The 27,910-nt window shown below is 38.9% G+C and overlaps 1 protein-coding gene across 1 annotated transcript; it reads left to right on the top strand.

Annotated features, from left to right (window-relative positions):
* The first annotated feature begins 206 nt into the window (after positions 1-206).
* Positions 207-27,910, top strand: LOC117474009 (rho-related GTP-binding protein RhoN-like). The gene is made up of 5 exons (XM_034120001.1): positions 207-532; positions 1,702-1,789; positions 20,484-20,593; positions 22,765-22,899; positions 26,867-27,910. Exons 1-5 carry the CDS (start codon positions 425-427, stop codon positions 27,119-27,121), a joined length of 696 nt encoding a protein of 231 aa, XP_033975892.1. The 5' UTR covers positions 207-424; the 3' UTR covers positions 27,122-27,910.

Raw genomic sequence — 27,910 nt, 5'->3', positions numbered from 1 at the left:
GTATACACACATACAACTGATTCGTTTTGGTGTACCCAGGCACACAACATGTGTTAAAAGTTTAGTTTGCCTCTAGCGTGTAACCGACAAATAAGTAGTAGCTACCCATTTTACAAGATGCACATTGTATTTTATTTTTGAAATATCCCACCGGAAGCCCGTTTCAGTGACGCTCCTTGACAGTTGTTGTCAGTCCGCCTCACTTCAGCGGTGGAGCGGAGGAGCGCAGCATTACGCAGAGCATGTAGCTGAAACTACATCTCATCACTGCGCTGCTGAAGTTTTTACATCTGAACAGACTTTTTCGTCTTCTTTGAGAGAACACATTTAGACAATTTAGAGCTGCTTTTTGACATTCCACTAGTTTTAAGCTAAATGACAAGTAGGCAGCAGAGCAGACGCACTCAGTGATACTCGGTGCACGATGGAGGGAAATAAGGGATTACTGCGCTGTAAAATAGTGGTTGTCGGCGATACGGAGTGTGGGAAGACGGCTATCCTCCACGTTTTTGCCAAAGACTCGTACCCAGAGGTAAGAAACCGTATATTATAAACACATGAGTAAAGCCCTAGCAACCACACGGAGTGAACAAATATCCATTCAGCCGGACATATCCAGCGAAACTTAAAAACCTGCTCCGTATGGTAACTGGGCGATGACAAGCAACATCTTTCCTATTTACGTATTCATATGTGTTTTTTTCCATTTTTTAATGACCTTGTATATGAGATTTTATGCATTTTTCAGGCAGGTTACTTCTCTTAACATTTGCTTGAAAAACATTTTCAGGCTTCAGACTCGAGACAATTCAGTGCCCAGTTGCCACTGAACTCTGGCTCTGCGCGCCTTTGCGCATCAGTCTGGTCTGTAAATACTGAAACATTACTTTGTGACCAAACCAACCGCCAGAGAGCTTAACTGCCTCTTACCAAAACACTGTACCCACACTTCCGAGAGACAATAATACAGTTACAATGTTTAGACTAAAAACTCTAAACGTCTAATGAAATTAATCAAGATTAAATAATTCAGAAACAAGTTACTCTTGTAAATCAGTTTAAGGAGGTTTTTTCTAGTACAATAAAGCATTTCAGCACTTAAACCCTAAATATTTTCAATTTAAAACTGGACATTTTGGACAATATCAAATGAGATTTTGGATGGAATCTTTCATGAAGTCTGTTGTGAGGTTGTGTCTTTTCCTCAGTATTATGATGACAATTAATCGGAAATATAATTAGCTGTTACCAAGAAGTAAAGAAAGACTAAAATATTCTTGTAGGTTAATATTTCTTTCTTGGAAAACTTTTGAAGTGTTTTTCCTGCATTTGGAATTAGTTCAAAACTCAGAATCTAGCTTTCTCTCACACACAGATACACACACACACACACACACACACACACACACACACACACACACACACACACACATACACATACACATACACACACACACACACACACACACACACACACACACACACACACACACACACACACACACACACACACACACACACACACACACACACACACACACACAATCTCATGCCTCTGATATTCATCTGCACTCCAGCTGACTGAAATATTAATGTTTTTCTTGTCTACGATACGTTTTCTTGATTTCAATTAAAATCCACAATGTACACAACACTCCCCTGAGCTTTGGTCTAATTTTAGCCACGCGTGTCTCATTTCAGAATTATGTTCCCACCGTGTTTGAGAATTACACAGCCAGCTTCGAGATCGAGAAACAGAGGATCGAGCTCAACATGTGGGACACTTCAGGTAAGGAGACACTCTGGTTTGCTTTCACCCCCTGTGTGTGAGATTATCATGCCAACGTGATGAGAGCTGCGCCGCATCATCGGCCCGTGAAGAAGTTAGTGCGCTCCAGATTGGAAAGCATCTGACTCCTTGGAGCAACATCCGGGCTGTGGGCCAAAAACATTAGCAGCCATTAGGAGAGTGTCATGATAATCTGTGGGGAGCACTGAATGACACTCTCATGTGTTTTTAACTAATTCAATGTGGGCTCCCCATTAGCAGGCACATATCTTTCATAAAGTGTTTATTATCTTGAGTCCTTTCACCACCCCTAGAGTTAAATCGACACTCGTTGTTGGTTTTGAACAGCAGCTTCAGAGTTATATCAGCTCTGTGATAAGATAAACAACTTGTCATTCAACGCATGCCTCCTCCAAGTAGCTGTCACATCATAATTATCACTTAAGAACACTGTCAAACTGGATTCATGCATACGTTAATGACAGTTAAAATTGGCATCCAGATCTAATCAACATGGCATGATTTCCAGTGTTAAAACAAGTGGTTTTTGTTATTTTGAGTTAATACATGTTGATTGTTTTTCACTTGTACTGCTGAGGAGGCTTTGTGGCAGGTGTTCAAAACTGTGAGGTTGCTTCTCATGTGAGAACTGGTTTTATAATGTTTATTTTTAGACTCACAAGTTTTGCATCTGATAGTGATTTTGCATTTTTGAGACCAGACGTAAACAGTTTGTGGAGATCAAACAGTCAAGATTCTATCAGTCTCCGCATATAAACTACTGTTCTCCTTTTGTCAGCCTTAAGGCCTTTTCCTGTTTAATTTCCACTCACAAAAACTTGTTTCCACACAACCGCAGTGAGACGCTTTAATGCGCAGCGTTCCATTAACCTCCACCCATGCAGACTGCAGAAAGACCTGCTAGACGAGCTGCAGATTAAGAGCTGCCGAGGCCGGCGCTGCCTGTTGGTTTGCAATGGGTGAGGCCAGTCCACTGTGTTTGAACAACACCCTCTGAAATTGCAGGTTGTTTCACACACACATAAACACACACTCTGAAAGACACATACACAATGAGCCGTGTGGTGGATGACAATTACACTAAAGGAATGCTTAAACTGTAATTTACTCCCCAGCTCAAAAAATTCAATTCATTTTTTTCGTGTGAATCATGTGCCATTCAGGACTTTATTATGTCATATTAAAGCAATCTTCCTGCATACAAAAGAGGATCAATTTAGTGGACATAGCTCTCCAAGGTGTGAATGTGTACCTGTGTGAATTAGATGGAAGAAGTGTTCTCAGCAAAGCTTTACTTAACTAACTAAACTATTTCTATGGCAGGGTGTGCTACTGTGAAAGAAAGGTATTACTTCTTAATAAGAAACATATTTGTAAGGGTTTATTTGAGGATACACACCAGCCAAAGGGATTTATTTTACAACCTGGCAGCCACAATACAGAATTTATTAAAGGTTGATTATCTCAATTATAAATCAAGTAGAAAAGTGCACTCAGTAAAGTGCAGATCTGCGCCAGGTGTGTCTCCTTCTCCCATCTAAAACGTGTCCCTTCAGGCTTCCAAACGTTGGTAAATCGTACAAAAAAATGTTGGTGTAAAGTTAAAGAAAGTAGTATTTACTTGATGGTACTGTTTCACTTTCTTGCAGAGTGATGAAAAAACTATACAAATCTAATATCTTTACAATAAACATGAGCTGCTGATAAGCTTTGAAGACTGGAAACAAGGGGAAACAGCGAGCCTGTTTTTGAAATAATTAATTGGATTTCTGTCAAAAACTAACTTTGAGTGATCAAGATTATGGCCGGTGATCCATGTCTGACCTGAGCTGCCTTCCTCCAGTTTTGAGACGTTTTTGTTCGCGTTAGCTCGCAGCTATTCTTGGTTTATCTCAGGAGACAGGTGCATGAGTATTACCACAATTCCCCCTGGTACCTGCCTCTTCTTACAAACGACTGAATGAGGGGATTATAATCACTTGGCGTGTTTACAAGGACCGTTCTGTGTATGTGCTGCTGTAACAGTGGCTGTATTACCTTCTGTCCGTACTTACATTTGCTATTTCTTATACAATCATAGTATTGTTTGAGTATGTAAATACATCTGCTGGTGTGTGTGTGAGTTTGTGTGTATTCGTCATGTGCAGGCATGCGTAACAGACAGCCAGGCATATGTTTGTTAGCCCTCAGTTTGTTTTTGTATGGCCGGGAGAGTCAAACCATTGGGAGGGAAGTTTGACTCAATAACATTAAGGGGCTTTCTGCATTTAGTTTCAGACATAAATAATAACATTACTTTAACTGAGAGTGTTAGATTTATGTTGGCAGCAAAGTGGTACCAATTGAATATAAAACTCCTTGAAAAAGTGGCTTTGAAAACAACAGATGTGTTGCTTCAGCGCACCGACTGACGTAAATGCAGATGATAAAAGAACACAAACCCATCTCAGATTTGAAGATATGATGCCACAGCTCCTGTGTGGATAACAGATTAGAGGAGGGCAGATAAGGAGATCAGGAGTGTTGTTGTGAGAGTGTTAGGCAAGGTGCCAGAACGAGCCTCCGAGCTGCCTGCTCATAGTGCAGAAACAAGCAGTGGATTTAATTAATCGGGCACTTGCTGTGTGGCCAAACATTTGCCCCATGTCTCCTTCATTCTTCATCTCGCTACACCGACCACCGCCTCTTCAACCTATTTTCTCTACATGTTCACTTTCAGACTCCCTGCCTCGTAGGTTAAACTCGTTTTCTTCTTCTTCTCTTTCTTCCTGCCAAACCAATTTCCTCCCTCTTTCTACTTCTCTGTTCATTATTCTCTCAATCTTCCTGCCATCTTCATCACTTTCTTTTCTTTCTTTCATGCTGGGTTGTGTGTGTATCGCTGAGTCAAGGTTAAGAGTAACAACGATGTGTCAAGATGAAAATCAAAGAGCATCATTGGCCTTGGAAACGGCGGCTGAGAAACCAGCCTCAGCTCAAGGTTCAAGGTTCATTCAGAAAATATCCTGGAGCATTTGAACATCTTCAAGACCAGAGGTTGCACAGCTGGCATAGATGCAAACACAGTGCTGGAACAAGGGGTTAAAGCCCTACAGGGCCAGAACACAGCTAAACATGGTTGAGGTGAGTCATAAAATATTCATGGTACTAAGGTTTTTAGTTCCTTTTGTATATTTTTAATTGGGTGTAAACATTTGCCTTTATTCTTTTGAATGCTGTATCGTTTTTTCTTTATATTTTCTTTTTTTAATCATTACATTTTTGACCTTCTCTTACAACTTGTATTCTCACCATCATACACCAAAGCAAATTCCTTGTATGTGTAAACATACCCGGCAATAAACTTGATTCTGATTTTGAAAACACTCTGTTTGCATATATTAGTTAGCAATTGCTATTCCAGCAGTAATCGTGGTCATTTAATCAAATTAATTTAAGAATATCATCACGTAAACACAATATAAATGGATATGCCCTGGAGCTAGATTCTAACTCCCGTCTACAAGAGGAGGTCTACGAGGTAATAATGCCTCTAATATATCCATTTGTTTTGTGTTTCAGTTATGTATTCAGTATAAGTGTACAATTTGCAAAAATAAAATTAACAAAACGGCCAAATGGTGAATTTGGAGTCTTCCGGCCTCTTGGTAGCCTGGGGTCCTGGGGCAGTTGCCAGCCTTGTTATGACACTCTGCCCAGGCTGATAATCAGACAGGACTGCCCTTTTGTTTGACTTCATGTATCAGTCCTACATAGTGTTCATGCCAATAATGTTTGGGAGGTTGGCCAAACCAATCAGAAGCAATGGTGCCCATTTACTCCAATGCACAGGAGAAAACGTTTTTCACTTCCTAGTTTCCTTTAGTTTTCTTTCTGTCTACATGTTACCACTCGGCCTATGAAAATAACTTTCTTTGACTATGGGAAAGTTTAAAATCTTTATGGTTCATAAAATCCCAACAGATTTTATGATGGCAGGAAAAAACTTTTAATTGGAACAAATCGGAAGCAAAGCAGAGCGGAGCTTTTGTATCCAGATCTTGTAATACATGCATGGTTCATGCCAGACAGCTTTATTTGGGAGATTTTCCTAGCATCGAGTAGCCTTTCCATCCTGTCTTTGTACATTTTGGTTGACACAGAAGCTGTTTTAACCAGAACAGGTTACATTTCTTGACAATCAAACGCATATACTGATTTAAGAGTTGTTGTTCCTGGTTGATTTGTTGGTGTTGGTGTTGATTCAGAAGTCTTTATAGAAGCCAGTTCTTCCCAAAATCCATAATTAAAATACTAACCCCCTTAACCTTATTTTGTATTTGCATATAAGTTTCACTTTTTTACTGTTCTGTGCTATATGGCGCGCTGAAAAATATTCCAAATCAAAAGCCTGTTGGGAAACACTTAAAAAGAAACCAAATCATCTCCGCGCATAACAAATTACAAAAGTAATAAGTCAAACTCTGTTTTGTAAGAAGCTTCTGCAATGTTTTTATGTGCATTGTGCCTTGTGGAGTCATCAAAATGTAATTATTAGTTCAAACGACCATAAAACAAAAACAAATTAGTCTCGATTTGCAAGCAATGTGGATTATGATGACACAGCAGTTGTGTGGAAGGGGTTCTTCGCTCTACAAATGAAATAAATAACGAGACTTTGAAGTTAAAATCTGATCCCAGCCGACCTGGAGTGCTATAACAGTTTCATGACTTGATTTGCCCTTCTCTGCACTTTTTCACTTCCTCTCTTTAATTTCATTCTTTATAACTCTGCCTGCCACCCCCTGACCATTTTCTTCTTCTCTCTGTTTCCACCAAGCCAAGGTCAGGAGTCCCACTGTATCGGGGCACTGCCCTCTCAGCAGTCTTGCATTTGATAAGCTTACCTTGCGTTTTCTTTGTCCGTCTTCTCTATCTGTCTCTATGTCCTTTTTCCACTTCTCAATAAATCTTTTTTTCTCATTTCCTCTGAAAATCCCACACTGCATCCATCCTAAACTCAGTGTGTCCTGGCTGTTCATATTACGTATGACTCACTCTAATCTGTCTTCATGGGCTGAGACAAAATAAAAAACTCTGTGCTGAGTATAATTCCCCAAGCATCTGGTCAATTATCAACCAATTTGCCAATGGGACTCTTAGAAAGGTCATTCATTAGATTATTATACACACTCCAGGGGTGACCTTTACATTTTAATTAAGTGTCTGGTGCTAATTATGAATATGTCAGAAAATCACATTTTTTAGAATGCTAGGTAAATGATATGTTGTGTGACAGTGTGAAACTTGGCATTAAAACAGACATGTCCTGTTCTTACTTTATGAGTTCACATTCTAATGACTCAAGCATGACAGTATAAAGCCAGTTAAACAAGTGTTTGTTTTGCACATCACACAATAACAATGTTGAGTATTTATAAAATGTGGGGAACGGTAGCCATTATGTGAGGTTATATCTAAACCGATGACATAATAGTATGTGTTATGCATTATGTTCTTAATAGGAAGCCATTCGAGATGTTTGCCATACAAATGAAAGGTGATAATATGTTAGTGTTAGCCAATGGATCTGTCATGGCAAAGATTAAATGACTATTTTAAATTTAGATATATTGTGTTAGCATTATAATTCACATTTTAATTCCACACAGGATTATGCAGTATGATTAGAAACTTCTCCACACATGTATTCGTAAAGAACTAGTGCACTTTACTGTTACTGCAAATACATTCAATTATTCTCTTTATTCTCTTTCCTCTGAGGCTGGCTGACAACAAAAAGCAGTTTTGTTTCCTCAAGGATATTTTTGTCACTAAAACACAAGCATCCAAAACAAGCAGGTTTCACAGCTGAGTATGTGAAAGTGTGAGGTAAGAGTCAATAGTTCAACCGGCTCAACCTGCACTCTTACAACTTCCTTAAAAAGTGACACACCAAAGGAACGTATTGAGGTTTGCCGCCTTGAACCCTGCCCTCCAGGCGGGTTCCTGTTCAGAAGCATGTAACCGGAATCTTCTCCGATACTTCCTAAAGGGCTTGACAAGTCAAAAACAAAATATCAGTTTTTACGATGTTTGCCTGTGCTCACTAAAGCTCTTTTTGTCAAATACTGTGGAAACATTGCTGGCATTTTAAAGACCCTGTTGCATCCATCTATCCATCTCACAGAGTCTGTAGCTGAGATTGCTTTAACAGTCCATTATTCATTCATGAGCATCTTTTTTATGACCCCAATTACATGTTTGCTCCTTGAAAGCACTACCCAGATGTGCGCCAAGCGAGCATCTATGTGTGTGAGGGGCACCTGGCTCCATGACAGGATAGAAAATCGTTCGATGTGTTGAAGCGTTGCAGAGGCTTTTTGGATAGAAGTGCAGATAGCGGGGGAACTGGGTTTCTAGTCCAAGTGCTGTTGGTTGTTTTACTAACAGGAGAGTGTATGTTTGTGTGAGTAAGTGTATGAGTAAGAGCTCTGAGAGATTAGACGAGTGGTCAAATGTATAAATAGAGACAGTGAAGAGACAGAAGGATAACGTGGAGCTGTGAGTTTTAAACAGAGGTGGTTGAAGTACCAGAGTGTAGAAATACTCCATTACAAGTAAAAGTCCTACACTCAAAATGTTAAAAGTACAAAAGTATAAGCATCAAAATATACTTAAAGCACTGAAAGTAAAAGTACTCATTATGCAGATTGGTCCATTTCAGAATAATATATATTACATGTTTTAATTATAATTATTGATGCATTAGGGTGTCAAGGTGCAGCTAGTTTTAATAACTTTGTATTCTGCAGGGAAGATTGTGAATTTACTCCAGGTGTAACTAAAGTCTTATATATATACATATTTCACATTATTAATCCAATTTTGCAAAGGTAGTAAATACATTTAAGTATAGTATAAAGTACATAATTTACCTCTGAATTGTAGTGGGGTAGAAGTACAAAGTGGCAAAAGATTGAAATACTCAAGTGAAGTACAAGTAACTTAAGTACAGTACTTGAGCAAATGTACTAGTAATTTTCCACCAGTGGTTTTAAGTGCTGAGAGTCATGTACAGGAGACATCTGGCTGAACTGAATGATTGTTAGTAGGTTTTCATCCTGGTCTTGTTCTCCTCTGTCCATTAGAAGACCAAGGGCACATTGGAAATCAATGGCCTAGATGTGTCTCCAGTCTCTCTCCCAGGAGACACAGGTCTGTCTCTCAGCTACTGGGGCATGTGTAACTGAGCAGTCTGTCTAGAGAGACAGCAAGTCTGGATGAAGAAGCTCACTGAGTGCTAACTTTGAGACTTTTGGAAGAGACTCTCATAGCTTAGAATCAGACGAGAGATCCTCAGACTGTTTTAAAAGATCCGAGCATTATTAATAAATGTTACTTTGCCCAAAAAGGTATCTGAAAGATCGAAATGTGTTTTAAATGGCTTGGAGCTTTTAGCACAGTGCAGATATTTTGTCGGATTCCAGCTTTAATTAGATTTCTTTATTTTTTCCAAACTTGTTATAAAGTTATTTAGTTCCCAACACTCACCAATTATTTCCATTTTTTGACCATCAGTGACAAAAGCTGCCATTTCTCACAAAACATGATAAATAGACATATAATATTCAAAGCCACAATACAGTTACAGTAACATGTGGAGTGGGCGAGGGGGGGAGTGGAGGGGTTAGAGTGTCAGTACCCTTCTTCCTTTACACATCATATATTCTGTATGTTGTCTGCAACCCTAGCTATTTCTCATTGTTATCTGGACAGTGCATGTTCTTATTTATGCCAAAAGCTCAATTTGATCAATATGAGAGAATAGAAAGGCGAGGTCACGACAAACGACAGGCATATCCAAACCACAGAAAAACCAAACAAGACCCTTCACGTTTCCATAGCGATTACAAAGTTAGCAATAGCTCGCATGTCACACAAAAGATAATCAAATGGATGTCTGCTCTGTATTTGATACAGAGCAGACACAGCATTTTGAAATGTTATCAGGGGATAGCAGGGATACATGGAGGATCATTTGTCGTGTTTCAGAGAGCGGTTTGAAGCCAAAATGGATCAGTTGTTACATTATGTGACGGGAAAAAAGTTATTAGGTTTTGTAGTGCACTTTGTTTAGACACAAAACACACACAGAGGGCACTCAAGGGGGTCTATCCATCCACTTCAGACCCTCTCCATCCCTTATCTATAATGCAAGACGTAGCTATGACCACTCCATTCAACCCCCAACACCTCAGCCATTACTGACAGCGCTGGATGCTGGTGACCCTGTTTCTACTGCACTGTGATATACTCTGATTTATACCGTCCAATGGAAAATAAAACCATGTCACAGCCAGGCTATTGTTACTTTAAACCATGATTACCTGAAATGGAACATTATAATGTAGTTCAGTAGTTCCCAACATTTCTTGTCTGATAACCAATTCAACTTTCTTTAACCTTCTACCTTTAACTTTTGTTCAAAATATTTGGGGTGGTAAAAGCTGGACATTTCAATTACATTTTTTATATTTCTGTAACAAATGTTTCTGCTTCCATACTAGTTGGCTTTTGAGAAGACTGAATTCCAAAAAGTGGATTGATGTCTATTGATAATCCTGGTTGGGAATCACTGCTTGAGTTTGAAAACAGAATTGTAGTAAAACTGTTTTTTCTATAACCTAGAGCGTGAAATATTTTTGAAGATTGACATTTAAAAATGGTGTAAATTTAGCATAACTTATAAAACACATTATTTTCTGAGGATTTGCGTCAGGCTATTTATTTTCAAACTGATGTGAACCATTATAATTGTTCTAATTGAATGTCTTTAACAAAGTTACTGGATCATAAATCTAAATATTATTTGCTATACAGTTTGGAATACCAGTTTTCCTTTAGTAGACTTAATATTAATAATATACTGTAGATTTAATAGTAATATAAAAGACTATTTCTTTTCTTTTCTATTGGCTTCATGGCCTTGGAAGCTCCTACCCAGCAGGTGAAATTAAAGAGCAGGCAGACAAAGTAAATATGATATACAAGACAAGATATATGAATCAGAGGTTTATGTGTTCTCTGGGCTTAAAACCTCAGGAACATGGCAGCACAGGAACATAAGGCTGCTCAGACAGCATGTAACATCCCTACAGGAGCAGGGAGGTTTAATGTGAAGGGAGGGGGGGGGGGGGCCCAGATGTCACTCTGTCATTAATTTGAAGGAATCCTGCAGGATTACTGCTGATTTCAGGCAAAACTCTGCTCAGTGGCAGCGCTCTCCCTCTGTGCCAGCTGAATAAGAAACATGCAAGGACATCGCAAACAGAAAGGTATTCTGTTAGTCTCAGTCTAGATGAGAGAAATGTGACTTCTGTCTAACCTGATTAGACATAACATGACTTAACTTTAGCCTAATTGCTCCGGCTGATCTAATAAACACATTTCCGTTACTAGTTTAGTAGATATTACATCAGAAAGTCTTAATTACAGATTTCAACCATATAGAAAATGCATATACAGCATGTGAGTGGTATGGAAAATCTACACTGCACATTGTGTTTACCTCTTGATATGACTGACAGCACCACTCATTTCTCCACGCTGCTTTTTCTATTATTGTTCAAGCATTAGGAGTGTGCATGACAAGCACAGCTTCAGCAGTTCTGCACATGAATCCATGAATTATGAACGGCTAAAACGCGTCATTTCACCGTTCAAAACATTGAGTCAAATTAAGCACTTATCCTCTTGAGCATGCTGTTGTTAAATTCACTTTGGTAACATTTCAAGTGTAATAATAATCACATTGTAAAAAACACTACTGCCGTGTTTCACCTATGCGACAGAAATATCTATCCTCTGTAATGGATTTCCGATGAGTCCCATTCATTTCTGCTTCTGTTTATATAATTCCCCTTTCGTAATGCCTAAATCTAATAGAGTGAAACCAAGCAGTCAAATTTAAACAAACACATTTTTACATTAGATGTTAAAGGGTGATCAGAGATGCTAAATATGACATTGAAGATCTCTACTCAAGGTCCAATTACTGACTATTCGAGGGCCTTTGACCACATTTCACATTCTTCATGTACCTGTCATCACCGTACCAAAGCTTCAAATGTACTGCAGGTCACTTGTGTACACCTGTGCCAACTCAATCACAACTAAGCAAATGTCTTTTTTTTAAGGTATAACCGTGGGAAACGTTAGAAAGCTCCAAAAAGTGAACTTAGAATACATTTTTTGACTTAAAGGTGGGGTATGTAATTTTGGAGAAACCAGCTCGAGTGCGCTAGAATTTGAAAGTACACAACCGGAAACAATCTGCCTCTTCCTTCAGACTTCCTTACAGAGCCCCTCCTCCAACACACACGAACGCGCACATGACCAATGAGGGCACGAGATAAGTTTGTGCACGAGATGGAAGGCTGACAGGCAGGTAGGCCATCCAGTTATTTTATCCGGGCCGGCTAAAATGATTGGTCGTGCTTTTTACAGTATTACGGCTTCCACAGATGACATTTTTGTATGGATTTTTTTGTCAAAGCACTTAAGATATTCATTGCTATCGGGATGTTAAGAGCATTCCATGGAATATAACAAAAAGTGTTTCTGAAATAAATTACATACCCCACCTTTAATGACTGTAGAAAGCATGTTATTTCCCTGTTATTAAGGGGGATTTCAATGATTAAGTAAGCACTTCCATCAAACTGTGGGACTCACTGGATAAAAAAAAAGGTTAAAACAAAAGAAGATATTTTCAGACTAAAAACTGACTACAAGAACCCCAAACCTCCTGGCAAAAGGCCATGTCTTGAACTCCACCTATACTTTGTCGCGCAGGCTTTCTGTCTCTGTGGGTAAATTGATAACCTGAATGACATTCAGGGCTTATAAGACTTGACAAAAATCCTCAGAGCCTTAAAACTATTTTCACAGGCTGAATAAAACTCTCCATGACTAATGAAATGTTTAAAAAAGTTCCCATTTAACAAGATCATCACTCCAGATAATTAGCTCCCTCACCTCAATCAGCCCATTGTAGAAAGAATAACATTAAATCAACAAGTGAAACAGAAATCCATTATGTGGTCTAATCTCTCTTGCTCAATGGATGGCTTGTTTTAATCACAAGGTAAACAAAATGAGAGAATGGAGAAAAATATATCAGGCATAACACCTTCATTTCAAATGATGGGGAAATTCAAATGCAATTCAGTAAAAGGAGAGCTGCACAGTGTCGGCTCTGCAGGGGGCCTGAGGTGTTTATGAATATACGCTGAGTTATTATCCACGCTGCGTGTGTGTGTACGTGTCCTCCGAGTGGACACTATTAGCGATTTAGAATCATCTGAACGTACAGGCTTAATTTCTCTTTTGTTATTTACCAGACTGCCGTATTGTTCCCACACGTCACACAGCATGAGTGTGCGGCAGTAATGTTTAATCTCTACGGGAGGCATTACTTTTCCAGTTGGTGGAGGAAAAACAAATTAATCAATAGCTTAACATTTTACTGCTGTTCACTCTCTGGATGTGTTTCAGAATTTCAGACCTGGATCAAACCCCAAAAAGGCACCTTTTCCTCACAAGGGCATGACTGGGACAAACATGATTTTAATATTAATGATCATTACTGTGCCATAATGGAAGTTGGCAGACCAAAATGTCTCAAGAGAGGATTTATAATGATTTTCTGTGCAAACATCTCAAGGTGTGTTTGTGTTTGTTCTGAGTCACGATGAGCCGGTAAAAAGATACGATATTTAGAGTGATAGTGTCTTATCAGTCACATTACAGCTTTACAGGCTTAAAGCCATAAAGCTTGTCCAAAAATACAACAGTGGAAGTTTAATAATGGGGTTTTACAAATTCAGACAAAGAGGAATTATCTATGGGATAAAAAAAATCACTTAGAAGATTAACCAAATTTAACAGAATATACCATTTTAAATTCATAATTAAGAAACCAGCCCAGTGGGGTTCATTAAGGTCTCTCATCAAGAAACTTCATAAAAAGTTTTTGCTCCTCTAATCTGATTTTGCAGTGCAGTCTGGAATATACAGACAGGGGACGAACCAGAAATAAAGGAAAAACAAATATACAAGAGATGCAGACACTCCTGCTGAAGTAATTAGGTTTTAGTTAAAGGTTTGAGTGTGAAAACATGATGCTGTTGGTATTTATATAGTCAACAATGTTACATTTTTGATTTTTTTGAGTAATTTATATAGAAAAAACACTGTTCTGTTTATCCTATTCTGGATGTTTATATCTAGAATGAGTATTTACCTGCACTTACGGCTGAATAGTAATTATTTTCTTTTTGTATTTTAGATATTGTGATGATTTTAGAGTGCCTTTTAATTTTGGTGCTTTTCAAAACTTTGTTTCAAAGCTTGGAAAATAAGACAAAATGGGCTTTTTTAATAATATTCAGTCAAGTTTCTCTGTTATGAAATATAAAGTACAGGATTTGTTAGTTATTTAAAACGTTGATACATGAACTGCCTTGGGATTCTGGCTTGTATTGATTTCGGTCTAGTTTTATGCTTAATTTATTATTAGATTTTTCAGAAGATTTAATTTCGTTTTTGTAATGCTTTTATGCTAAGGACAGATAAACTGAAAGGGGTAGGCAGGGAGGATGCCATATTTAAAGTAGATTCAGTGTGGATCATGTCTTTTTTTAAGTGTGTTAATGAAAGTATAAATGGTAAAACATTCTGTAAAAAAAACTAGTTAGATGTCATTTGTGGTAGATATTCCCAGTGTAATTATGTGATTAGATTATGGGAATATTTTAGATGAAAACTATGATGTCAGAGGTTCACAACGTTGATAATGCCAATGTATAGTCCCATCATAAATAGCAACACCGACATTATATATTATTTATTACCAGCTTCTAAATGAAAGGATGCTCTGCTTTTCTTTGTTTCATATCATAGAAAACTGATTATTTGTGAAAATAATTGTTAGTTGCAGCCCTGCTCTCCAGAAAAGCCGCAATTTCATCACATACATTCCCTGGATCTGACTATATACACAACTATTTCTTTTGTCTGTGGGATAATGTCAGTGTCTGCTTTGGGCGTCAATTGACATCAAATGGCAGAATTAAAGGATCTCACTTAAGGGATCATATGTTAGTCACAGGCACAGGAACTACAACTATGTCCACTCCTGTAACAAAGCCCTGTGTCATGTCATTAAAATGGCTTACACACCAGCTTCTGGGCATTTCAGTTTTCCAGGCATGTAGTTCAATTGGCTTCATGAAACTACAACATGCACTACTGTGAGAAACTCGGTGTAGCTCTGATAAAGAATTCAGACATAACATGAGCCCTTTTAAAGAAAACAAACCTCTCCCAACAACCACTCAATATAAGAGATATATTCGTAAAAAGCACCATACAAGTGGATTGCATAAAATGACAAGAGGGCATGGACAGTAAACGGCCGAGTTGTGAACAACTGCACTGACAAGAGATTATAGCAAACAGCTTTTTGTTTGGATCAAACATCCAAAGCATGACAACCCCATGTGGAGTCCCAGTGTGTGTCTCCAGACTGTTGTACGTCACCGTGCCAAACGCTGTGCAGCAGCCACGCATCTGACTACATTTTTACATTCGAATGGCCTTCGTTTAACATAAATATACACCTGCATGTGATCTGTTGCATGTTTGAGTTTAAAAAAGCTGAAAGCTGTAAACACTTTCAATGACACTCATTGTCCTTTGTGATAGCTGAATAAATGCAGTGCCTTGTTGATCAGACGTTTTTAGACAGAGACAGATGGGCTGAAGTTTCTTTGAGCCGCTGCCACACCAGCAGGAATCCTCCCATGAGGGGCATCGTACTACAGGTCCCAGAGAGGGTCAAAAAGCTCCCAGATCAATACACATTAGCTGCTGCTCCAGTGCTGAACATGGATTAGTTGACATCAGGGAACCTTAAGGCTTTTGTGTGTGTGCGTGTGCGTGTGCGTGTGCGTGTGCGTGTGTGTGTGTGTGTGTGTGTGTGTGTGTGTGTGTGTGTGATTATAAAGAGCCAACTCAGTACCACCAATATCCAAGATTATGCTAATGCCAGTTTTATGAGGAAGCTTATTTAATTTGCAAGCATGAGTGATTTCATGATTTCCTATATTTGCAGAATTTAACCAATTAAACATATTGTATGTATTAGTATGATAATAATGATTTATTATAATTTCAATTGTTAATGAGATCCAACTGAGGATCACTCGTTTAATTCTGCACTAATTTGACAAAAATTATTCTGACACTTGGAGCATTGAGTCGTTTTTGGAACATCTTTGGAATAAATACATAGAAAGATGAGAATATTGATATCAGTCTCATCTCGTGTGCTATAATATGGAACAAGAGAAACGTACAAAAACAGAATTTCTGGCAATTTTACTGACATATTATCAACTCTTGAAGTGTTTTGCAAACCTGTAAAAGTTGCCTATACTTCCAACTAATTTGGAGTGGTGTTTCTGGCCACATAATGTAAGTTCAATATGAACTATTTTAGCTTTATTTCCACTAACACCTGAGAGAAATATCGAACTCTTCACTGCTGAATGCTCTTTTGAATACTAACTAGGAACTAACTTTGCTGTCTGCCATTTGGTGCTGAGCTGGTAGTGCACCGTGGGTTCATCAGGACCTTTTAACTGTAAACAGCTGCCTGATGTGGCTGAAAATGCTGATGTGTGTGGTGAGAGGGAACCATTGCACTTAAGATGCAGGCCACAAAACTAACGCAGCAAAAGACGATAAAGCACTTTGTAGAACTTAGGGAAACTGCAGAGTCGGATCTTTATTCTCTGAGGGGTTCATAACTGTGATCCATTGTTAATATGAACATATTGATTAGCTATAACCACAGACGGAAAGAAAGAAACATATTTCCCCAAATCTACTATTACATGGGTATTTCACAATCTACCTGTAAGTAGTTGGGATGGTTGATGACCCAAACGAAAGCCTTTCACAGCTTCGATGTCATAAGTTATTATTTCAAAGCTGGTTATGGAAGGTATCTGATTTTGGAAGTAATAACACAGGAGGATAAGGATGTGAGTAAGTGTCGAGAGAGACTTGAATCCCAGGAATGTATAGAGTGGTGCAGTGACGAGTCCTAAAACCCGGAAGTGAGTTAGCATTTTACCACTACCGGTTCCCTCGTCTCAGAGTCAATGGGATTTCTCCATAGGATTTTGGAAAATAGCTGGAAATAAGGACTGTGGTTGACACAAATTTAAGAGACGGATCATGTTTTGTTCTACGACATTAAATACATCAGCAGTAACCCCACTGGTGATTTTTGAAGAGTTTACGTGTCTGAAAAACGATGGTTGTTAACATGTGGCTGAATAGGACTACAGGAGTTGTCGAGGACGTTGTACGTCATTACACCGAACACGTAAACACTCCCGCTAAGTTTGTTTGCCCTGTTCTGCTTGAAAGCAAGTACCTGCACTCTTGCAAACTGTTGAAACAAAAGCTTCAACTTTAGAATCTGTATGTTTGAATATTGATCTTAAGTTGGCGTGACGTTGAAGCAGCGACCCTGCTGTAGTTCGTTTATAGCATAACGTTAGCATTTTGCTTCTGGATTAGATTTATGATTAAAAAATTATAAAAGTAGGGTAGACATGTGGATATTATCCGGCTGAACAAAACGTGCATTTATCCAACAGGTTCCTTTTCCACAGACCTTATTTCGAGCTATTTTCCAAAATCCTATGGCTTTTTTGTCCAGGGAACCCATGCGCAGCTTATTTCCGGGTAAATACGTCATCCCTGCACCACTCTATAGATGCGTGTTTATTCTGGCAGGGCTAGGTAGACTGAGCAGAAGAGGAGGACTTGGCAAAACAATAAACAACTTCAGCTGCAGAAGGAGTACCAGATAACTGAATACACCAGGGGAAAGCAATCGGCTAAACTTGATAGACGGGCTCCTTAATAACCAGTTCACGTTGCTTAACGGGTGGCGAGTTTAAGAGATAGCAAACTTCAGAGGGGAGATTGCTGCATAAAAAACCCTAACCTTTGTTATAAAGACCCCTGGTTACATGCCTGCAGGTACATTGACAGTCACATTATCAGCACCTTGGACAGTCCTTTTAAATGCTCTTATTGGGAAACATATTTTATCTGATTGAACATCACGCTGTTGTCTAACTCTGTTATGCGTTCTAGCTTGAATAATGGAGAATAGATTTCCTTCCACCTCCATTATTTCTGCAAATAAAGAAGTGTATAAAGAGGTTTTGTGAAATGGCTTTTTAAAATGTCATTAAAGCATAATGGAGTTTCATTATGTTCTTGCCTTGGGGAAAAGTTTGATAGAATCGTAATTGTCTGCTTATGAGGTTTTATACTGAGAACCCTGGAATAAAAGGTGATGGCAGACTGGGTAACGCGTCCTTGTTGACTTACATTTATGAGTTTTTAATCCTCATTGAAGTTATTTTTGTTCCTTTTCTATAAAAACGTTACTTCCTTGTTTTCAATGTTAACAATGAGAGTTATATGTGGTTCATTCAGCCAATTTAAAAGTGTCTTGTGCAACTTTCACCCTGAATGTGAACATGAACTGTTTACAAGAAAAACTGTTTCTATTATAGCAAGACCAGTTGCCTGTACTGATGATGATCTTTGGCAAATACCTTTTTTAACGTTACACAACTTAAACATGTGTTGGCTGTCTCTGTATTTGTAATAACTTAAGATTGATGGACAAATACCTCATTTGTTATAGTATTTTGCAATAATTGGCACAAGTTCTACTGATGACGAAAGGCATTTCTCTGCATAGCTGTAGCCTTGTGTACTTGCGAAAATGCTGACTAAGAACGTTTACAAATTTTAAAAGTGTCAGATCTTATTGCCCAGAAAAGGCCAGCAGTATTTCATAAATACAGTTTGTATGGCTTTAGGTGGGTGGTTGTTTAACACAAAGACAGAAACACAGACTTTAAGGATGAACCTTCACTAATAACATCGGCACAAACCTTGTTAGTAACATCCAGAACATTTCTGAAAATGGCAATAACTTTCTAGACTTGCAGAGGATCAATTGAAGTTTCTTTTTCACAAAGGCTGACACTTTTTAAGTTGTTCACAGCTGCCGTCTGATGCAGAGGTGGAGCTGACGGTGTGAAGCTGAGCTACATCTGTCGGTTCACTCATGTGTAAACTGTGCAGACCTACGGGTGGTTTATGGGCACCGTCGGATACACAGCCCCTCACCTAGTCTCCTTTTTATCAAATTAATAATCCACATTTTCTGTGTTACACTTGGACCAGGAAAAAGCTTAACCACCAAAGAGAAAGAGAGAGCGTGTGTCTGTGCATGTGTGTGTGTGAATAGAGTATGTGTGAAACCCAGGAGCAATAATTAGTCAGAGAGACGGGGAGAAATGGTTGTGGCCTTTAGTTTGACATTTCTGACCACAGCAACACATGCACTAACACGTGGTCTGCTTAGGGGCAGGGTTTTGAGAGCATGACACAAATTGTGGTAAATATAGCTGCTTTTTTGGACACACGTTCTGTACCTGCGTTTTACCCTCCAGGTGTGTTGCTGTTGTGCAATTAAAATTCAAAATAACTTGGGAGGTAAAAAGAAAAATCCTTAATAATTGTGCCACATTTGATTACCTGATTCGACATCTAAAAACTGAATGCAACCCAAGGCAGGTTTTTAACAAATTCAATGTTTGTGTTGTCTTATTAAAATAAACTCATTGGAAGGTGAAAAAAAAGTAATTAAGGGGTAACAACTATTACCTAAACTGTAAAATTGTTTCCATATCATGAACAAATAAAAGGCGCAGTATAAGTTAGAAGATCTTTAGCTTCGGTGATGTGATATATTTATAATTTAAATGGCATTTGAGGAGCTGGAATTTAAATGAAATCCACAACAATTGGATCACAAAAAATGTCTCTGCTTCAACCAACTAGCTTAAAGTCAAGTTTGGATTTATATGAGTTAGTTTGACATACACCAACATACTGACTCTCCTTCAGTTTGAAGAATTTCAGTGTTGGGTATTTTTCAAAACAACCTCAATGTGTGAATTGTTTTTATGTTTGTGCAGCACTCATTTACTCGTGTTCTTTGGGAATTTTTCTGTCAAACACATTTTTTGTTAAGTTGCCAAAGCCCTGCTCACGGGGACAAAACCACATAGTGTTGGAGACAATGGGGGGAAAAGGAGAGGGAATGTTGTCCCTAATGGACAGGAATGTGTCCCCTTGCCCAGGTCACAATGCTCAATTCAACCCGGGCCCCCGACAAAAAAACATGCCATTCTGAAATGCCAGGTGACGCTTTGTTTGAGCCATTCATTATATCACTGTCACATGTCTGTCTGTTGGCTTATTCAAGACTGACGGACGAACAGACCAGGGGTTTTGGACGAGGCCTCTCTGTTCGAAAGCAATGAATCACACCCACTCATTGACGTCTGCTGAGTGCTTTAGTTCATGGTAATTACATTAAATCATAGTTATTACCGCCAAAGGTGCTCTGCAATGACTCACTTTGTGATATCAAAAAACGTACCTCTCCTGTAAAGTAACTAAACAACATATAATCCACCTGGAAACGTTGGTCATCTCTGTGTGTTTTTTTCGCCTACAGGTTCAACCTACTATGACAACGTGCGTCCGTTAGCGTATCCCGACTCAGACGCTGTCCTCATCTGCTTCGACATCAGCCGTCCAGAAACACTGGACAGCGTGCTCAAAAAGGTCAGTGACGCATTAACAGAAGTGTGAATTTGTCCTGTTTTTCTCTGACAAAGCTGAGACGGTTTTCAAGGAACATTTGCTTTTTATCACGACTGCAAACATCAGAGCGGCATTAAAGGATACTTTGATGTAGATTTGAATCTTTCCAATTATTGAGTAATTACTGCGAGGCACACATAACGTTTTTAAGGATTTGCTTTGCAACTCGTAGCGTTTTTAGTTATTGATAAATGTTCATTTTGACTGAACATATGACATTTTTTGACCTCCCCAGTCCGCAGACATTCCTTGAGTCTGCACGATCACTCATCAATGACATCATCAATACAAAACCAAAACATTTATCTTTTATGTTCGACAAATTCTCACACCTACAGGGGGTCCACTTGAGAACTAACTTGAACTTTGACCTCATTAGATGACCTTAGTAATAGTGGTGAATAAACTGATCTCACAATGCATGCCCAGAATGCCACAGTGACATGTTGAAGGGTCACTATGAAAAGTTTAGGGACAATTCAAAGGATTGCAATGTGCCACCATGACTTGTTTCCATTTATTTTGACATTGAAAGCCCACATCTTATTTCTTCTGCCGTTTTTTGGAAAGCTTAACAACCTCTTCTGCCCTTCCATTTTCCTCTAAGATGGCTATTTTTTCTCACTATGGCTAAGCTTAAAAAATACCCCCTGACTCTTATCACTTCCTCTTTTCATTTTATACCCTTTGTTCTCTTCAGACCAATCTCTTTTCAAATCTCCAATGTAAGAAGATTTCTCATCTAGCATTACGCTCTCTCAGATGTTATCCCAGCCTCTACCCGGCTATCACCTTCTTTTAACACTTCAACTTTGCAGCTGGCAACATTTTCTCACATTTTCATCATAACTTCCTGACTAGCAGCCTGCCAACATTGCTGCATCTCATCCTTAATATCACCTCTCCGTCTTTCTACCGCCCTTGCCTGTTTGAATCGAAGTATCAGGTTATTTGTTGAGAGAATATTGAAGATTATGAAAGCTATGATAAGAGAAACCATCACCAGCATTTTCAACTAGTACATATGAAGTCCAGAAGCTGTACAAATACTTCAAGCACAATAGCAGAGGATGACAAACACAAACAAACCTGCTGGCTGATGATGAAAGGGTGGATAATTGTAATCATAGGTTCTACCAACCACTGTTTCAGTGTAGCTGAATAAAGCACCCTGGGGTCAGTGAGAATAAATAGAGTACATCAACAACATTTGTGCACAGCATAGGGACGATGCACAAATGACTCATACACAACAGTTAAAGTTTTTAATGAGCTTAAGAACCTGGTGGTTGATGTACCCAATTCTTTCAAAAATAGATGATTAGTACAAATTCTCTCAACCCACTTTACGAATATTTAACTAGCAACTAAAAACATCTATAATTGAAACGACCTTTCAAGAAGTTCAACTCATAACAACATTTTACATTCCATATATTTCTTTAACTTTTAAATGATGTTAGCTGCAATGTTTTCTTCCTGGTATAAATGTCTGTTGAAGACGAAGTTACCCGAAATAACCAGCCTCCATTATTATCTTTTTATAAACTTCGAGTGCTCTCATTCTGCTCTTTATCCCAGACAAAACTCTCAGCAATTCTTAACATTAACACAAACAATAAGCTGCTCTTCCCATGGGTCCTTTGTGACTCATTTAAATTGCTGCTATTCACGAGTTGCACACTGTTCGGCGGAGCGGCCCATTGAAAGGCAACAGCTCACTCTGCACAACTGCACCACACACTGGAGCCTGTAACAGCAGAGACACAGGCATCGGGAGAAAAGAGCTCTTTGTAAAAGGAGAACAAATGGAGCAGCAATGCTCAAAGTGTTTGTCTGTGCCATGGTGTGTAATGACAAGAATCTCAGAGAGAAAGAAAACGATAAGGAGAAAGTATTTGATAGTTTTGAGTCAGGTCTTTCTCTCTTTCTTCTTCTAGCTTTTATAACCATGAGCATCCATCCAAAGCTCATGTTGTTGCTAACAGAACATCTTTATTGTTGTGTTGTGAGTATTGGAGGGGGTCGGAATTAGTTTTTTGCATAATGGTAAGAAAACCTTTTCCGATATCCTCATTCGAACCTGTATCTGATTCATAATGTTCCACTCATATGTGTCTATTTATATACAGTGGCAGGGGGAGACGCAGGAGTTCTGTCCAAACGCCAAAGTGGTGCTCGTTGGCTGCAAGTTGGACATGAGGACAGACCTCAATGTCATGAGAGAGCTTTCCAAACACAGACTCATCCCCGTCACCCACGAACAGGTGAGGAGTGCAGACAAAACAACACTCATCTGTTTTTATCTGTTGGCATCAACACTGTCAAATCCAGCTTGGAAATCCAGCTTCTGTTACCAAAGTGTAACAATGCGATAGTCTTTGGTATGTGTGAAGAACTGAACAGTATGGCTTTAATAGATGTTATCAATATCATTTTTGAAACACCTATGAGATATTGTTGGTACAGTCCTTTGTAATTTTCCACTGCAGCGATTTCCATTTGCCTATAGTAACACTGATTCACACATTTAATAGTATCATCCCACATCAACTTCTGATTCTCCTGTGCACACAAACAAAACTTTTGAAAATGAATTGAGGAAATCACATTTGCTTTTAGATCATCACTTTCATAAAAATGGAGAAAACAAGGGGAATAAAAGAGACAAACAGCCGGATGTGCGATAATACAATTGTTTTGTTTGTGTCTTGGAGTGATGAACAGTGGCATGCATGAATTTTAATAGCCTATTTTCATGTAAATGTAAATTCACACTTCTTGGCACCCTTTTGTCAACATAATAATGTTTTCTCATACCTCCGACAAAGCAAAGGTAACTGCCCTCGTTTTCCTGTCAGTAATCGCATCAAATTTAGTCCATCACATTCTCAGAAAACTTTCTCTTGATGAATTTATTTAGCTCCGCATCAACTGAAACCTTTGGCTGAGGCAAAGGTTTTCCTGACATTTTAACAGCAGCCATTTTCAACTTTGAAACTCTTTCTTTCTTCTAGTCCACCCTTTGTGGACACTTTCAACTTGTTTGGCTGGATGTTTACTATAGGTTTCCAGAACAGTCTTACATAAAGGACGTTTAAGGCTCAATTGGTAGAGCTGAGGCCTGTACTACGAAGCCGGATTTTCGCTTAGCCGGCTGACTTCAGGGAAAACTCAGGCTTTCCGGTCCTACGACGCTGGTTCTCTTTTTAGCGGGGTAGATCTCCATGGTAACTTATGCTGAGCGGCTAACCTCCTCGGGAGGAGGTTAGGTGGCAGGCTAAGAGATCAACTCAGTGAAAGCACCGCCTGCTGACCAATCAGAGCTCCGTGTGCAGAGTTTAAAGCTATCAAGTCATATTACAGGATAGAGGAAATACAGAAAAACTGCCGTTGCAGGAAAGACGGCCGGCCAAAATCAACTGACTGTGTGAACGTGAACATTTATAGAATATCCCCTCCCATCTTCAGAGCAATCTGACTATTATAATATTAGCGTTAAGAAAGCTTACTTAAATATCTGCCACGACATAAGTAACCGGATCAGAGTAACATTAAGTACAGTCCGCGGCACTGTGAGTGCAGACGTCGATGTGTCCCATTATCATTCATATCATATCACATCATAATGTATCATATATTTCCTTATTTGAGTCAGCTTCTTGAGCCGTATCTGGCCGTGCAACACTCACAGTGTCACATACTGTATGCAGAAGTATTATTTTAAGCAACACATTAAGTTGATGAAACACTCGAGTCAAATTCTCCTAATTAAAGTCAGATCCACTCGTGTCTTGGACGGGGCAGTGATTTCATAAACCTGTTAATGTACGCATTCAAACACTTTTTCTTTTACCAGCTGTATTCACCTTGCAGGTGCAGCTATGTGGCTTTGATCCTGGATAAAGTGTTTAAGTCATGGATGTTTAAAGTTTAACTTCTTCATATTTGACTAATATTAAAGTTCACTTTTCATTCAGGAAGTATGACGCTGCGCTGTCAGTACGCTTGTCCATGTTTGAGATTGGTCGAATGCTCCAAATACCAACCCTTTCATGTGAACGCGCACCTAACTAGATAGGACACGGCTGGCTTGAGCGATCCACTTGATAACCAGCGTCGTAGGACAGTTTAGCCAGAGCGCGTATGTTTTGGATTGGGCCAACCGGCTAACTCAAACATATCCAGGTTAGGAAAATCCGGCTTCGTAGTACAGGCCTCTGGTGGCCCTTGTACAGTAATGAGGCCCTCTTTCTCAATAAATAAAAGCACTGGTTGCCTAAATAAATCTTTTTTTTTTTTAAGTTTTAAAAGATCTTCCCAAAAGAACCCAAGCAATGCCTTGTTCAGTTCACTCCTAATGTGTCAAAACGGTTTGAAAACAACGTCTTGTGTTTATTTAAATGACATGATTTTTGACTAAATGTATGAATACAAAGTAACAATCAACAGTGAAACCCTACAGAGGCTGCACTGTGTGTCCATTAGCTTAATAGTATTGAACAAGAAATAGAAAAAAGGTTGAAAATGTAGCTTTTGAATTTTCTTGATGCATTCAAAAAGCTGCACTCCAAAGAGCCACAAACTGTGACCTTTACATTTCAGCCTCTTGACCAGCTGATCCCCCGGGGAAAGTGCATTCGCAAGAATAAACCGCACACTCATTGTGTGACTACTGCTGTAATCGGCTTAAAGGCGTCAAAACACAGACTTGAAGTGTTGGAAGGTTTCCATTAATGCAACGATAAGGCAGCCTCCCTGGAAGCACAGCTACAGTCTTTCATGTTTTTCATAAAATAAGGATATTATTATCACAGCTGACCGCTAGATACTCCTTCAATATGGAACATCTCTAACACTGATGGCTGCACACTCACACTGTCACAACGTGTTGATGTTTCACTGCCAAAGAAGTCGACGAATCCAATTGATGACACACTCCAGAAAGAAAGAATGAAATAAACTCAAGAGATAGTGAGAAAGCAACAGAGTAGAAGTGCTATTTTTAAATTTAAAAGAAGTATACACAATCTTTCTTTCTACATGAAACACCAAAACACAGTTCTTGGAGGACAGGTACAGTAAGCAAAATGAAAGCACCATATACCATTTTAACCCGTGCAGATTTAAGACAGTGATATAACCACTACTGGGAATAAGTTGAGCATTTACGCTTTAATTTTACAGTTACACAGATAGGTCTTAAATATTTCATAGCTGTGTAGAGGATCTTTAGTTTGTGTATGCCCCAGCTAGCTACGTATCATACTTCTCTGAGCTTAGGCTTTTATTAGGAGGGAAGTGTTTACTTCACAAGATGAAGGGTCTGATATCCACAAAATGATAAGGTAGGGATGATCTAACAGCATTTACAAATAGCAAAAAATAAAAACACACTTTTTAAAGAGGGTTGCAAAGTTCACTGTTTCTGCATTGGTGCACTCATAGTATGGCTTTCAAACACCAAATGGAAATGTTTAATTTTGACCCTGTTGGATAACAAGATGCTTTCAACAGTGTGCCAGAGGTTCAACATGGTTTAAGGACATTTAAGAATGCATAAAGCATCATTGCCACCACATGACCCCCCCCTTTCTCTCTCACACACATACATACAATTTGCACTAAGTACTAGCTCTCAGCAGCTCTTTGGGTGAATCACCCTCTTTTGGACAACAAACACAAACTAAAGCACACAACTGGATAAATGTTTGAATTAAAAACTGCAAAAACATGAAAATGGATCAAATAACTAAATCTAATGTGAAAGTAGACTCTTTTAGATATCGAAACCACAAAGCATTATGACCTGATGGCGGTTTACCTCGCTCTGTGTAGCATTTTACAGACATTAAGCTTTTTGTTGTCTTCCTACAGGGAGATACAGTTTTGGTTCAGTCTCAGTTTTCTAATCAACCGTTTTTTCCGAAACAGTAGGATGAGCAGCAGGCAAAGACTGAGGAAATGCTACCTGTCAAATAGAGTAACAAACAGAGAACTACTGTAGGTTAGCTACTAGCAGCTAAAGAGCCAGGCAATTCTCTGAGAAGTTGGTGGAGATCCAAACCAGAGCTAATAAGGATAATAAATATCGATTATACGTTTGTCTCATGCCACAAACAGTTGGAAATAAATGCTAATATTGCAAATTATCTGCTAGATTTGCTTCTTTTGATTTTCATGTTTACATGTTGTCCTAACAACCTCGTATTTTATATTTTTCTGTGTTTTTAGGGAACTACTTTGGCGAGGCAGATTGGCGCAGTGGCCTACACAGAGTGCACCTCGAAGTTTTCAGAGAACAGCGTCCGTGATGTTTTCCACGTAACCACCCTTGCCTCCGTGTCCCGTATCAATCGACCCCAGATGAAGCGTGCTGGCTCGCGCCTCGGACTCAAGCGGGTTTCCCAGCAGCCACCTCGGACTGAGATTCTTGAGCAAACACCCGCCATTAGAAAGGACCGGGCCAAAAGCTGCGTGCTCATGTAGGACCAGAGTCTAACCAACAGACTGACCTATGTGTGCTGATGTGAAAGTGAAAACCATGCCGCACATGAACTTAATTTATTGGTGAATTCTTGTCAGGTCTTTGCACTGCATAAAGGACGATGTGATGAAAACAAGAAACTATGCTATCCTGTGGAGTTCTTTGAGGAAATGTTTGTCCATCTTTAGAAAAACTTTCCTTGTTATATTTCTCATTGGGGATGGTCATTGTTGTGGCAAAGCTATTTAACGCTCTTTCTTAAACAAGTGGACAAATGGTCATGGACACAAAAAGGCTGGTAAGAAAATGATACAAAGGAAAGAAAAATAGTGAGTATGGAGTTGAAAGTAAAAAAAAAAAAACATAGGAAAGATCAGCCTGCAGGAACCAGCTTTAAAAGGGATGGGCTTTATGTTGTTTCCTGTTTTGAAAAACTATTCTCTCTTTAAGTAAATGAAGCACAAAATGATGCACGCAAACTGTTCCGAGTTATTCCTAAATGTCAGGGATTAACTCTGCTGTTTCACTTCATATGACAAGTTTAAAATCTGGACTAAATAAAAATAACGTGTGGCCTGAGATGACACAAATGTTCTTAAACCTCAAGTGCTTTAATATTAAAATCTTATTAATCACTCACCACATACAACTGAAGTGTTGTGCAATGAATATTGTCCTTATTCACACTGGGAAGGAAAGTCACGAAGAGAGTAAATTGGGTGAATGTTATGTTGTACATGTGATAATGAAATAAATAAAAATTGCTCTGCTGAGTGTTGGGACATCTTCAA

The sequence above is a fragment of the Trematomus bernacchii genome, unplaced genomic scaffold, assembly GCF_902827165.1.
Source record: "Trematomus bernacchii unplaced genomic scaffold, fTreBer1.1, whole genome shotgun sequence".
NCBI classification, from domain to species: Eukaryota; Metazoa; Chordata; class Actinopteri; order Perciformes; family Nototheniidae; genus Trematomus; species Trematomus bernacchii.
Note: the sequence above shows the minus strand (reverse complement) of the source record. Positions and strands in the feature narration are given on the sequence as shown.

Bases quoted from the DNA above. Each gene is read 5' to 3' on its own strand.
- LOC117474009 (XM_034120001.1), top strand. From the start codon at position 425: ATGGAGGGAAATAAGGGATTACTGCGCTGTAAAATAGTGGTTGTCGGC. The intron at 533-1,701 runs GTAAGAAACCGT...GTCTCATTTCAG, and splicing joins CCAAAGACTCGTACCCAGAG to AATTATGTTCCCACCGTGTT. The intron at 20,594-22,764 runs GTCAGTGACGCA...ATTTATATACAG, and splicing joins TGGACAGCGTGCTCAAAAAG to TGGCAGGGGGAGACGCAGGA.